The sequence below is a fragment of the Lytechinus variegatus genome, chromosome 17 (genome assembly GCF_018143015.1).
Source record: "Lytechinus variegatus isolate NC3 chromosome 17, Lvar_3.0, whole genome shotgun sequence".
Taxonomy (NCBI): Eukaryota; Metazoa; Echinodermata; class Echinoidea; order Temnopleuroida; family Toxopneustidae; genus Lytechinus; species Lytechinus variegatus.
The window spans coordinates 29,474,548-29,489,711 of NC_054756.1; the positions used below are offsets into that span (position 1 = coordinate 29,474,548).

Below are 15,164 nucleotides of genomic sequence, written 5' to 3' on the forward strand. Positions count from 1 at the left end.
AGGGTAGTAATAACATACATGGAAATGCAGGGCCCGCAGCAGTTCCCTAACCGAAATGGCTACCCTGAGTAAATAAAACGTAATTATTATTAAAATTAAAAGCACTGTTCACATATGTACAAAGTCTTTGTACCAATCGTAAATGAGTACATCAAGAAAAATAATTAATAGAAAGAAGAACACCATCGATCCTCAATAATAGGGATCAGTGGCGGACCTTGACCCGGAGGAGACAAAGCATATTGAAGGGGCACAGCATTGTTCACAAACAATACACTGCCCCTCCAATGCTTTGTCTCCTCGGGTCACGGTCGGCCACTGATAGGGGTTATCGAATGCTAGATTACACATAATCAGAGGAAATCAATGAGCATATAGATGTCAAAAAGAGCCGAGTTTTTATCTTCCCTTTGTAATAAAATGATCAAACCTCAATTCCTGATTAATGGTAGATCAAACTTTTATTTTCTCATGTTTTTTTTTTCTTTTTCGATACCGACTCCCGCGCGCCACTCCGCAAGGCTCTGTACGCCACCAAGAGAATCTCTGATCTAGACTCGGTTAAACCAAGAAGATTCTATGACTTAAGTTCCAACAGGCAACAAATTAATTCAAGCAGCTGTTCATTACTAAATAAGCACAAAAGAAAGAACGGCAATAAGGACCTTTTGATGTCCGCCTTCGAAGCCGCCAGTTTCTGTGAAGAAAGCATGCAGAGGGGTGAAATTTTACGAATATCTATTTGTATCAATTTTCCATCTATCATATTTATAAACAAACTGAAATTTGAATGCACGACAAAACATCAATAACCAAGCACTATTACGACGAGATATTTGCCCAGATTATATCAATTAACCTGTAATTAAGTGAAAAAGAAAGAATTTGACCTTTACTGAAACCAGATTTTAACACTTTTCCGATCGTTTGCGGCGAATGAAAATTTCAAATGTGGTCTGTAGAATATTGTTGTTCATTACTGTATATGCCAGATGAGTGCCCGCACATGCCCAGTCGAGCAAATTTGAGTCATATTTCAGTACATATTGCATAGTTTATTTTCGCATTCCTCCGAGTTATGTACTACACATATAACCAGACCAAGTTGCGGCGAAAAAGTAATTACACAAAAGCATATTTCCCTTTATGTATGACCTATAGCTGCGGAGTCATGCGGGAATCATTTTGTCTACACAGTTGCAAGAGATGTTGAGCAAAGTGCATGCCTGACATACTTTCTGCTGGCGGTTAACCTTGTTCAAAGAGATTTTATTTGCTGTTACTCCATCTCATTTGAAACCTCCTTGGTTCAACTTGACAGAACTAAATCTTACCTCGGAAGTAGGTGCTTTTGGCCGGGGGGGGGGGGTAAAAAACACTTCCCTACTTTGATTTGTCAGTGCAAAAATTCTATCCACTTGAAAAAGCCCCTCCCCTCCAGTGTGAGTCCAGTTTGAAATTACCACAATAAAAACAGCACAAAATATTCAGCTTCCCTTTTAAATTGATATACATCAGAGCGTCTGACTGTTGTGTTCAGTGGCCCATGTAGTTAATGAATGAGTGAACACGGATGAAAGGAATCACCTCATCATTATATTCATTCATGGGCGTAAACCTGTCCCCAAGTGTAGGGGGATCAGGGGCTGGAAACTTTGACAAGCAAAATAATAATTATCACCCAAAATATAAGGTCATTTATAAAACCCAACAAAATTGACAAGCCGAAAAAAAATTGTTTTCACCCAAAATGTAAGGTCATTTAGCCCAAAATACATTTATTATTTCGATTGTGAATGATGTATTTTCCTCTATCATAAATGACCAAAAGTAGTAGGAGGTGCATTTGATATTGCACCCCTCTACTATTTTTGGTAGGGGGACGCGTCCCCCTGCCCCCCCCCCCTGGGATTTCTGCCTATGCATTCATTAGAACGGAGGAGACTTCATCGTCCCTTATATAACTGTAACCGGAATGTGTTTTATTGCTGAGCATAGTGCGTGTGATTTCACAATCGTTCTAGTTTCCAAACACAAAAGGATTGGGCGAACGTTCCTGGACGAACACTAAAAGGATTACCAAGCTGTTTAACGTTTTGTGACCGATCCCAAAAGCCTTCAAGAGAGATTCGACAAGGAAATTTACCTCCTGTAATACACATTTCAAACAAAATCATTTATTATCAATTTATCATAAGATTGGTTTGGAGGAAATCGCAGCATTGGCCTTTTTTCAGGAAGAGTAGACCCGTTAGGACGCTGGAACAATTTCTTCGTCAGCGCCATCAGGCCAGGAAGCGAGTGATAAAAAATGAAGAAATTATTTGTGATTTTGATAATCGCTTTTAGCATTGTTCAATTCTACATTTACAGCAGCAAGTCATTCCTGAAGTTAGCGAGAGAACGTTTTATAAGATCGAATATTACCAGTTTATCTGATGAATATAGGCCTAATACTATGAGAACTTTCCAACCAGAACGGACGACACCCCAGACGACGGATTCGGTTCCTTTACATGGGTGGTTGAACGATGTGCATTGGAGGCCAGCCCCAAAGCTAGATATATATGACTATTACATCAGTCCTTTTGACAAATGCACGGTCGAGAATGGTAATATCACGTTACTGGTGTTAGTCAAATCAGCACCGGGCAATGGCCAGCGGAGGGAGGGGGCAAGGCAGTCGTACATACGAGGGGCGGCGGAGAAGAACGTATCAGCCAGGGTAGTCTTTGTCATTGGAGATTCTGAAGATCAAGGAGAAAGGGACAACATCCAAAAGGAATCTCAGACACACGGAGATATCGTGGGTATTGGATTCCATGACAACTATTACAACCTCACTATCAAACTCATCATGAGTTTCAAGTGGGCGATTAACTCTTGTAACAGTGCCTTTGTGTTGATAACTGATGACGACGTCGTTATTGATCTCGTCACTCTGGTCAACGACCTCAATGCTATACCCCAGTCGGAGCGCGCCAAGTTCGTTCTTGGGACGAAGGGAGTCGGTTTCAGTCCGCATCGAAACACCGTCAGCAAATGGTACATCCCTGAGGAATTCTATCCCAACAAGAATTATCCACCGTTTCCATTCGGACACGGATACGTTATGTCACACGAGGTTGTGGAAAAGCTTGTTCAAGTTTCCAGAGAAACACCGGCACTGATACCATTTGATGACGTTTACTGCGGTATCCTGCTTGACAAGTTGGGCATCACAATCCTCCACCAGCCGCATTGGTTCAAAGACCGCCACCCGGTAAAGCATGAGCAAGGTTATTTAAGAATTGAGATACCAGTGCCTCAAATGAAGACATCTTGGGAAACTTTTGAGGTGGATATAGAACATGTTAAAAGATGAGTTACTGGTGGGAACGTTACTGTGGTTTTGTTTTTTATGTTTTTACTTGTTGATGGCATCTAATTATCGTCGTCAGCAGCAGCCATCAATCCTCATCAATACATTTTTCTTGTATTTTACAGCTGTTACGAATCAGATCATCATTCATATCTATTAAAGCAATAATGTTTAATCATCATTCCTGATCATTAATTGTACCTTAAGGCTATTTGCATACAACAAGATTTGCATATAACTTGAAGATATGGATGTGAAGATAAGCGGAAATCTGAAAATAATGTCGACTTGTTTTACATCCGATATTTGATGAAATTTTCAGTGTTATGCTTATTTGATTTTTTTTTATACTTATGTATACGAAAAACAATATTTTTGTTATGGTGGACTTGCCTTGATAATGTGAATGGGCATAATCGATGCTTTAATTCGTAATAATTCCAATATTGGTATTGATTTTCGCTTGATTTGATTATAAATAATATCGACCCAGAATGGACATGTACAATAGAACAACTGAGGAGTCGTATTCTGTTGTTTGTACTCTTAAAGGTCAAATCCACCTCAGAAAAATGTTGATTTGAATCGATGGAGAAAAATCAGACAAGCACAATGCTGAAAATTTCATCAAAATCGGATGTGAAATAAGAAAGTTATGACATTTCAAAGTTTCGCTTGTATATGAACGAGCCAGATACATCTAAATGAGAGAGTCAATGATGTCACTCACTCACTTTTTCTTTTGTTCTTTATTGTTTGAATTATACAGTATTTCAATTTTTACGAATTTGACGATTAGGACCTTCTTGCCTGAAGCACAAAATGTTAAAATAATGGAATTCCACGTGTTCAGGGAGGAATGAAACTTCATTTCACATGACAATGACGAGAAAATAATATTTCATATTTCATATAATAAAATACAAAAGAAATAGTGAGTGATGTCATCAACTGTCTCATTTGGATGTAACTGGCTCGTTCATATAATTATTTAGCTGAAAATAAGCGAAACTTAAAAATGCCATAACTTTCTTATTTTACATCCGATTTTGATGAAATTTTCAGTGTTATGCTTGTTGAATTTTTCGCTTTTTATTCAAATGAAGTTTTTGTTGGGGTGGACTTGTCCTTTAAAGGTTTAACACTTTGACATAGCGGCAAAAAACTTACGAACGAATGTGGAAATGTACATGAATCTCGAGGAATTAGTAATACAATTAGTAATAAAAAGTCGATAGATTTGAACAATGATTTTTTTTTTTGACATTCTGCAATGTAAAATATTTATTTCACAAAATAAGGATAGAATAAATTGTCTTGCCTGAAATAAATAAAAAGAATGTGTACATAGATCTCGAGGAATGAGTAATGAAAAGTTTAGATTTGTACTGTAATTTACTTTTTAGAAAGAAAATTCGTTTATCGTGCCAGATTACTCGGAATCACTTTATTCACCCCCAAATTAAAAAAAAAATGTGTATTACTGCAAAGTTTGAGAAACTTGTTGCATCGGAAGAAGAAGTTCAATTTTTTTTGGGGGGTGGGGCAATTTTGCATTTGCGCTCTCATCTGATATGTATAAAAAAATAAACTGTGTAATTCACAATATTTAGATTATTTCATGAATTGATTTTTTTTCAATTCATACTTTAAATTGCACGAGTCAAAATTGAATCGTGGTGAGGAATATTTTGTGTCTGAGGCAGTGGCGTAACTATGGGGGGCACGTGCCCCCCCCCCCCCCCCCCATTGGCTGGCAAAAAAAAAAACGGGGAAAGGGAGAAAAAGAGGGAAAAGGGAGGAGAAACGTAGTGGGGAAAGAAGAGATTATTGTTCATTATAATTTTATATTATATTATGTTGTATGTTATATTACATAAGAAGCATTTTTTCATTACTTTATGAAACATTATTTGCTTCATTGTTCCTGGTTCTCGCATAGACTGTTTAACGAGATACATAATCATGTTGTACTAAAACCTCCTGTTTTCAAATCAATATACACAAATATATTTCCTCGCAATTCGAGTTATTATTGCTTTATGTAGTGACATATTCTTCTTTTTCATGATTACTTAGTGATTGCCCTATTTTAAGGTCTTAATATAAAAAATTTCCTGTCCGTTCTAACGTTCGCATTAGTGAATTGCTCTTCATGAACTCCTTAAATCAATTCTTAAAATGTCAATTTTTCTGATCTGAATATCAGAAATTTTCAGCTCGCGTTTCGCGCTCGCATCATTTGGCTAGTGAAATACGTAGGGTCTTAGTGAATTCCTACAAACAAGCCTTAGAATGCCCCTCTTCTGCTTGGATAACCTAAATTTTCAGCTCACGCTTCGCACTCGCAGTATTTGATTAGTGAGATGCGTATGATACTCATGATTACAATGATGACTTCAAAAAGTACTTCATGTGTTTAGATGTAATTGTAGCAAAATCGGCAAGCGCTTGGCACTGGCATTAGATGACTATGGTGAGATAGGTGTACTCTTAATGGATTCACAAAAAGCATAGTCCTTAAAATATCCATGTTTGGGGTCAATAAATAAAAAAATGTCAGCTCGCGCTTCGCACTCGCATCATTTGGTTAGTGAAATACATACAAACAAGCCTTAGAATGCCCCTCTTCAGGTCTGAATTTCCTAAATTTTCATCCCGCGCTTCGCGCTTGCAGTATTTGATTAGTAAAATGCGTATGATAATCATGATTACAATGACAACAAAAGGTGCTTCATGACTGTGTTTAGATGTAATTCTAACAAAATCAGCACAGGGTGGCACTAGCATTAGATGACTGTGGTGAGATATTTATACTCTTAATGGATTTTGAAATATAGTCCTTAAAATTTCTCTATTTTAGGTTCAATATATAAAAAAAATTAGCTCGCGCTTCGCGCTCGCATTGTTTGTTTAGCGACACAGTTACATATCATGATTACAAAAAAATTGCTTATAATGTACCTTTTTAGCTCTGAATATCAAAAATGTTCAGCTCGCGCTTCGCGCTCGCATCATTTAATCAGAGAGATACATATCCTGCATGTCCTTAAAATATCTCTATTAGGTCAGATTACCTGACAACTGAGCATGACTCGAAATTTTTGCTGGTGCCCCCCCCCCCCCCCATGCCGTGACCCACGGTACGCCACTGGTCTGAGGCATGTTTACCCGCCATTGGTGAAGGATGAATAAAGAGTTATTTGTGTCCGATGCATTTTTCTTATTCTCTTCACATTTGCCACAATTTTTAGACAATTATCCTCGGCAATAATTCACGTTGCTCAGTTGTAAGATCTTCCAGCAGGCCCTGAATAACGTAATATGTGTTATTAAATGAACTGAATTGAATTGATTTTTGACAACTTTTTACAGCAGGATAAGAATAATTTTCAATTGAGAATAAGTTGGCAACTGGTGCTCCATAAAAGCATGACCTAAGTTAATCGAGGTTTGACCTAAATTAAACCATGGCCACATGATATCACCCATGGTTTAATCTTCTAATTATGGGAAGCGAAAATGTCAAGATTTTGTGAACATTTAATTTTTGTTATGTTCATTTAAACTCTTTCGTCAGGCGAAAGTGGTGAAGAAATCAAATTCACTTACCATTTCCAGAGAGTGATGAATGACTGAGTAACAGATGAGCTAATATATTGAACCTGTACTGTTAAGCCCAGTGCACCCTATGCGATTCGTTGCGATCCGTAATTGTAATAATATCTCTTATGAACATTCCAACCAATAAAATCTTAACGATCAGAGTTCAGAATAGTGGTAGGACGACTTAAATCGAAATTCGGTCCAATTCGAGCCTCCATGTAGGAATAAAAAACAAATTTGATTAAAAATCGTAGGCATTATGACGTCATCATCTGCTGCAACTTGAAGCCGATCTCCGACTGCTGACCATGGATTGCCAGGTTTTTGTGTTGCCACAGAGCAAAATCATTTTATTTTTTTCTTACATTATGCCGAACTTCAAACAAATAATTTTACTTTTTAGAAATTTCTTTTTTAATGCAAAATGCGATTTATTACATATAAAAAAAGTCGTATCGGATCGCAATAGTGTGCGATGGGCTTTAAAGAATCATAATCACAATTGGCTATCCATGCATGCTTAAACCACAAGTTTAGACCAGAGTTTAAATCAAACCCGAGTTCAGAATACGGGCCATTATGTTTACATGGTTTAGGTCAAGAGAATACGTACATGTACAAGGATAATAATGAGAAAGGAGAAGTAGGGGGAGGTGAGAGAAGGAGAGAGAGAGAGAGGGAAAGAGAGAGAGAGGGAGGGAATGAGAGGGAGGGAGAGAGAGAGATCATTTAGGGAGAAAGAGGAAGCAAAGACTGATGAGAAAGAAAAAGTGTGGGAGAGAGTAGGAAGAAGGCAGATGCAAGGAAGAAGGAATAAAAGGAGGAAAGAAGGGAATGAGAAGAGAAAGAGAGAGAGGGGGGGGGGGGGAGACGAGTGTGGAAGAAAAGTCAGCCCAGTTATACTGGAATAGCATTTTTGCCTCTGCCTTTTTTTTACCTCTGCCAATTTTGCCTCTGCATTTTTTGCCTCTGTCATGTTTTCCTCTGCCATTGGTACCTCTCTCAATATACTTCTGCTCTTTTGACCTCCGTCATTTTTACCTTTGCCATTTTTACCTCTGCCATTTTTACCGTTTCCATTATTATCTGGCACCAGCCTTTAAATTTTTAATTCACGTCGTGCAATACACGAGCGATGGATAAAAAACTCACAACATTAAACGGTCGTGTGGTCTGATGGTTAGAGCATTGGACTTATAATCGCAAGGTCGTGGGTTCGAATCCCAACTCTGCCATTATCTCCACTTTAACCCAAAGACCCGATAGTAGTACAGTGCGTCCCACAAAAAAACGAAACCGAGATTTTTACAGATGATTTATCATGCCTTAATCTCAAATACAATAGACAAATTACCTATCATTGTAAGCATAGGGTCTCCTCTTTCATTTGAAATAACTTAGATTATTCCTCATTCATGCATGAGTGAGCACAAACAATTTGAAAAAAGGAAACCAAAAGTCTTTTGGCGGGAGGTATCTGAGTTTCAAAAAAAGAAAATCAAATTTTTAAAAGATTCAAAATCTGCTCCTTAATTTGATACCAAATATTTTAGAAAACGGTCAAGAAATATCTGTTTGTTTGAAATAAGGCTTGAATTCCAATAATTTCATAAAGTGTAGAGGTTTTACAGGATAGCTTTTAGCCTTACTCGACTCTCCGTTTTGTTGGCGATCAGCCATGCAGAAAGTCTTTGTTAACTGCTATTGATTCGGTGGGAAACCGGTGAAAACACGTGTTTCATGAAATTATGGAAATACAAGCAATTTTTCGAATAAACATAACTTTGTTATTTCTTGACCATTTTCTGCGGTTTAGCTATCAAACTAATGAGCAGATATTGAAATTTTTAGGCATGTGATTTTCTGTTTGAAATTTTGATACCCCCGCCAAATGACTCTTTGCAATCCTTTATTCATATTGTTTTTACTCACTCATGCATGGATAAAAATTATAGTGGACACTAAGCTTTACAATGATGGGTCATTTGTCTATTGTATTTGTGTAATCATCGCTGAGCCTCGCTTTCGGTTTTTTTGTGGGACGCACTGTATAATTATGTCGTCTATAAGGTCTGCAAATATGATATGACTGACTAACCTAAAATGTTTCCTATATAGGTAATTTATTATACCAGCTTGGCGTTTACTAGAAAAAACTGTTCTGCCGAGTTCCTACGAGAATTACCATACACGTCAATTTGGAAAATTAATTTGCTCTATATACAGTAGATAGCTCAGTTACAATGCTATACTGTGACCATCCAATTTATTACATTGATACAATCATTAGCAATGTTGAAAAGTTGATGTAAGAATGTTGAATAGGCCTATATAAGCAGCACGGGCGGGGATCCATGGGGACGGGGCACCCTTTAAATTGTGTACAGCAGCCTATCGACCCCTTTCCCCTAGAGGACCACAAACCTCATGAAATTGCATTATAAGTAGGTTCTGATTATCAAGGGCGCCGGAAGCGGGGGGCAGGGGGGGGGCACTTCCCCCCACATAAAATTTTGGGTGGCAAAACGAGATTTCTCCCCCCCCCCAATGTTCCCCCCTGAAAGTAGAAAAATGATAAATTATTTAAGGACAAAAGTAAACGAAGGCACTTTTCTGCCTGAAAATTGTCATTTCCATTGTCAAAAATAAAAAGAAATTGCCCCTGACGGGGCAAATACATTATCATAGTATATAGGCCTCGCGTCTTTTGACGAACAGTTCCTCTGTGAAACATACCTTTGATAAGTCCCTTTTCCATCTTATTACAATGTGAAAACGTTTAACCTTTAATGAATACATTCCAGACTAAAAGCGAATGGCCAATTGATAGTGGTCCACCAATTATAAGGTTTATAACTCTCTGATGCTGGCTGTGTCGTCTAACAAACGCGCGGTCGCCCAGAAACGTTCATCACTAACGCGCGTGAACACTAGTTACTCGAGCAACATATGGAATCAATGTAACTGGGCGTTGTGGCGTGCGCCTGCAATCCAAGCTGTGGGGAAGTTACAAATTGATGCAGAGGTTCGAGCCCTGATCACGTCTTTCGGATGGTGACGTTAAAGGTCGGTCCCAGACGTAAATAATCATACCTGATTGATACACGTCTGACAAAACTCAAATACACACACACGGTGATTGATTGATTGATTGACTGATTGATGGGTGGTGATTTTTTTACCTGATTGCTAAGAAAGCATGAATGCTTGTAAGCAAGAAACCAGAGGACTGACGGCTTAAGGTCCTCTCCGAAGGACCTGGTACTGAGGATTAATGCCTTACCAAAGGGCACTAGCGCACCAAGTGGGAATCGAACCGGGTCACCGGAATACGAATCCCCCGCTCTACCGACCGAGCTATCGCGCCTCCATATGTCATAGCGGTCAAGCCCAGAAACTTGTTTCAAATATTTTATTAATACAGTGATAACAAGTCAGTGCCCTAAAGAAAATATCAAGGTCATTTCAACTCAATATAGACATGTTATCAGAAAATTACACACAGAATAATCATGTGTAGAGGATTATAATTTATAATTTGTGAAAATGGTGAATCCCACTCGAAAGCAACTTTGAGATAATGTTTAGACATGAAAAAAATAAAATCATCTGTGAAAGTGTCTTCTTGACCGGACTCATATTATCCGAGATATGAATAAAAATGTAAATAAAGAATATAAAAGAAAAAAATAAGCGTTACAGTACTGCTCTACTATAAAAAATATCTTAAGATATTTTCACAGCCCCGTATTTTCCTCTATTCCTTTTCATTGGCATGATTGGAAGGCGTTTTGTCTGATACTATTTCAGCTCATATGATATAGCACTTATATGTATTTTAGATTCCAAAACTTCTTCCCATTACCTGTTACTAATCAAATCGAGATGGCAGCTATGTTCTCTGCTTCATCCCAGCTTGGACGTTTGCAAAAATAAAAAAAAAAAACAATCCGGGAGTGGGTGGGGCTGCAAGACCTAAATTTTCGAAGAAACTTAAGAGCGAGGGGGTTTGTGATGGGGGAGCTTTTGCATTTTCTAGAATAAAATTGAAGGATTTCGTTCACACTTTTGGTGAATTTTGTGAATTTTGCCCTCTCGATCGGCGGCCCCCGGCTGCGTACGGTCATGTTTGTCATAAGTCTTTAAAAGGCCTTTATTACACTGGTTTGAAACAATTTTGTTTGCAATAAGGCTCGTCATTTGCTGGAACTGGGACCCTGATCATGAAGAAACACCATTCTGGGCCAGAAGGGAGGAAACGGAAGGAGCAAAAAACTCGAAGACTTTTATTCTCAAGAAATTTATTTTTGGATGCTCTTAGAAATGCAAATTTTATACTCCATTTTTACACAAAGTCCTTACCGTGGGGGGGGGGGGTCCCACAGCCTCTCCCGCTCGATCGCTTCGGTATCAAAAAAAATATTGTGCCCCCTTGGGGATTTTGCCCCCCCCCCAAAAAAAAATGAAAGTTTTCCCGGCGCGCCTGATTGTTTTGATCTACAGCTAAGGAAAAAGATTAAATTTTGAAAAAACAATAACACAAACAATAACACAAAAACAAGCCTAAAACTTAAAAAAAGAAATTAATTGGAAGACCTTGTATAAATAGAAAGACCTTGTAGAAACCTATTTTCAATATTGATTAGGACATTTCTATAGAATATAAATTATCTGTGAATAGAAAGCCCAGCCAATTTTGTTGCGCGGGCCTTATAGAATATAATCATAGTCAGTTTTAAGCCTATAGGTGACATTTACGCGAATTCTATTTCAATTTCCTTCATCGTGAAACGCAGTTTAAACGAGTGGGTTAAAAAATTCTATGAGTTGACCTGACCATGAGTACAGCTCTAACTGAACAACCTCATTGATCTAAATGATTGTGGTTGAACATTTAAGTCATTTATCTTACTAAATAGTACGTTCATCGATCTTGATCATTGTTGAACATTATCTATCATGGAATGACGTAAGCGGTTGATAAAAATGCCATTTCAACAATGGAAATCTGCAAAAGCGGCTTTCAGAGGCAAAATTCGATCATGGTATAAAGAAGTCAATTAAAGGAGAAAACCATTGGAACAAGATAGCTTGTGTGAAAACAGAAAAATCAAAGAAACAGATCAACAAAAGTTTGAGAAAAATCGGACAAATAATGAGAAAGTTATGAGCATTTGAACATGTTGAATATTGTGATCACTGTTGCTATGGAGATAGCAAATTGGCAATGCGACAAAGATGTGTGATGTCACTGATGAACAACTCTCCCCATTACTTTAGTATATATTTCACTTGAATTGCCTCTTTTATCACATCTATCCATAGATCATGTGTTCTTTCTACATGAGGGCATGTAATACATATTTTTTAAGAATACATAATGGATAAAGAGTTTGTATCATCGTAAGACAAAGCAAAAAGAGACATTTTGAGAGTGTTTTATAGTCCACCAATTAAGGGAAAATTGTTCATCAGTGACATCACACATCCTTGTCGCATTGCCAATGGGAGGATCTCCATAGCATTAGTGATTGCAATTTTCAAATGCTCAACTTTCTCATTATTTGTCGGATTTTTCTCAAACTTTCTTTATTCTTATTCTTTGATTTTTCTGTTTCTACACAAGCCTATTTGTTCCAAAGGTTTCATTCCCCTTTAACTGTTTGAGGCGATAAATGAATTGGGAACGGAAATGGTTCAGTGGTGTTGGCGGTGGTGGTGGTGGATGCGGGGGGGGGGAGGGGGTAAAGATGATGCGATGCCGGCGAGAGAATGTAATAATGTGTTTCCAATTACAATGATAACCACATACAAACGCAAGTGGCAGAGGTATGTTTCATTGGAAAATTATACCTGTTATTAATTATAAGGGATCAACATTTGAAAGCATGATCATTTTGTTTTCTGCGGGTCCCAATTTACTTTCAGCACTCAAAATCGCTATATCGAGGTTGTTTAATGGTTGTCTACCATGTGAGCTTGCAAAATTTTTTTGCTACCTATTTTACTGAACGTTTTTAGAGTGAGGGTGGATATACTTTTTCATTTTGAGCACAAGTTGGAGAAGATAATGAGGGAATAGTATTGCTTTCTTCAGTGCATGCTGATACATTGGCGTACAAACGTGTTCACACCAGTCATTTTACTATGGTTATAATACAGTTATTTTGTGTGTCTAATAAGTTTAGTTAAGGCGACCGCACACCTTACGACTGGTCTGCGACCCGATTTCAGAATAAAATGTAGTAGAATTTGATGCTAATATTGAGACTTGGAAGATCTTACTGTGTAATGTTCTAAATCATCGTACGAATACCTATGATCAAATTTGTGACTATATGCTATCATACTTCTTAGAATAGAAACGAATTTAATATCTACGGTAGTCATAACGTCATAGCAGTCGTACGATTGGCTACGATTTGAAACTAATTTGGCGTTTACTCCAGGGCTTGCAATCTTTCAAAATGGTTATAATATTATTATTTCAATTAATTTTAACCTCAAATAAAATGATATGTTCCATTAACATCTTCAGAAAATGAGCTAAATGCGATTTGTTCCAAAATCGGATCGCGAACAATGGTAAGGTGTGCGGTGGGCTTTAGATATTACAACACGTTTCGTAATTACATTTACACACTTTTACACTGCTTAACTCCTCGAAGGTCCTCTACAAACTTAAAATGTTGGGCAACATATAATGTCCATATATATATATACATACATACATACATATATATATATATATATATATATATATATATATATATATATATATATATATATATATATATATATATATATATATATATATATATATATATATATATATATACTCTAAAAAATGAAGTGCTAATTTAGCTCTTAAAGAGCGTGTATAGTGACTGCACTTCGGAGTGCTGATTTGTCTAGTTCAAATTTGAATCCATATGGGGCCCAGATATTTTGCTATCTGGAAAGTTTATCTCATGGGTCCCATATATTTTTTGCTTAAACACATCCCAATCAGAATGGCGATGCAATGTCCATGTTAATCCCATATGGGTCCCATATTTGTTGGAACATATTCTAACCACTATGGCAAGCCCATGTCAATCCCATATGGGTCCCATATTTGCTTGAACATATACTACCCAGAATTTCAAGCCCACGTTAATCCCATATGGGTCCCATACTTGTTGAAACATATTCTAACCACTATGGCAAGTCCATTTTAATCCCGTATGGGTCCCATATTTGCTTCAACATATCCTACCCAGGATGGCATGCCAATGTTAATCCCATATGGGTCCCATATTTGCTTGAACATATATCCTACCAAGAATTTCAAGCCCACGTTAATCCTGGGTCCCATATTTGTTGGAACATATTCTAACCACTTTGGCAAGCCCATGTTAATCCCACATGGGCCTCATATTTGTTTGAACATATCCTACCCAGAATTTCATGCCCATGTTAATCCCATATGGGTCCAATGTTTTTTGGAACTTAGTCTAACCACAATGGCAAGCCCATGTTAATCCCATATGGGTCCCATATTATTTTGATTGAACATATCCTACCCAGAATTTCAAGCCCACGTTAATCCCATATGGGTCCCATATTTGCTTGAACAAATCCTACCCAGGATGGCATGCCCATGTTATCCCACATGGGTCCCATATTTGCTTGAACATATCATACCCAGAATTTCATGCCCCGTTAATCCCATATGGGTCCCATATTGGCAAGCCCATGATAATCTCATATGGGTCCCATATTTGCTTGAACAAATCCTACCCAGAATTTCAAGCCCATGTTAATCCCATATGGTTCCCATATTTGTTGGAACATATTCTAACCACTTTGGCAAGCCCATGTTATCTCATATGGGTCCCATATTTGCTTGAACATATACTACCCAGGATGGCATGCCCATATGTTAATCCCATTTGAGTCCCATATTTGCTTGAACATATCCTACCCAGAATTTCAAGCCCATGCATGTTAATCCCATATGGTTCCCATATTTTATTGGACATATCCTACCCGGAATGGCAGGACCATGCATCCCATGTGGTTCCCATATGGGTTCTTACTATGAATGGTATGCCCATGCTAATCCCATATGGGTCCCATATGGGAAGGCTAGCAAAAACCCCATGTGTCAAGATATATGGTCCCCATATCATATAGGACACATATGGGAAAACCC

General features: G+C 37.7%; 1 protein-coding gene across 1 annotated transcript; it reads left to right on the forward strand.

Moving 5' to 3' along the window:
• The first annotated feature begins 1,973 nt into the window (after nt 1–1,973).
• LOC121431063 (beta-1,3-galactosyltransferase 5-like) lies at nt 1,974–3,924 on the forward strand. The gene has a single exon (XM_041628533.1). It carries the CDS (start codon nt 2,312–2,314, stop codon nt 3,362–3,364), a length of 1,053 nt encoding a protein of 350 aa, XP_041484467.1. The 5' UTR covers nt 1,974–2,311; the 3' UTR covers nt 3,365–3,924.
• Nucleotides 3,925–15,164: the final 11,240 nt, after the last annotated feature.

Bases quoted from the DNA above. Each gene is read 5' to 3' on its own strand.
- LOC121431063 (XM_041628533.1), top strand. From the start codon at position 2,312: ATGAAGAAATTATTTGTGATTTTGATAATCGCTTTTAGCATTGTTCAA.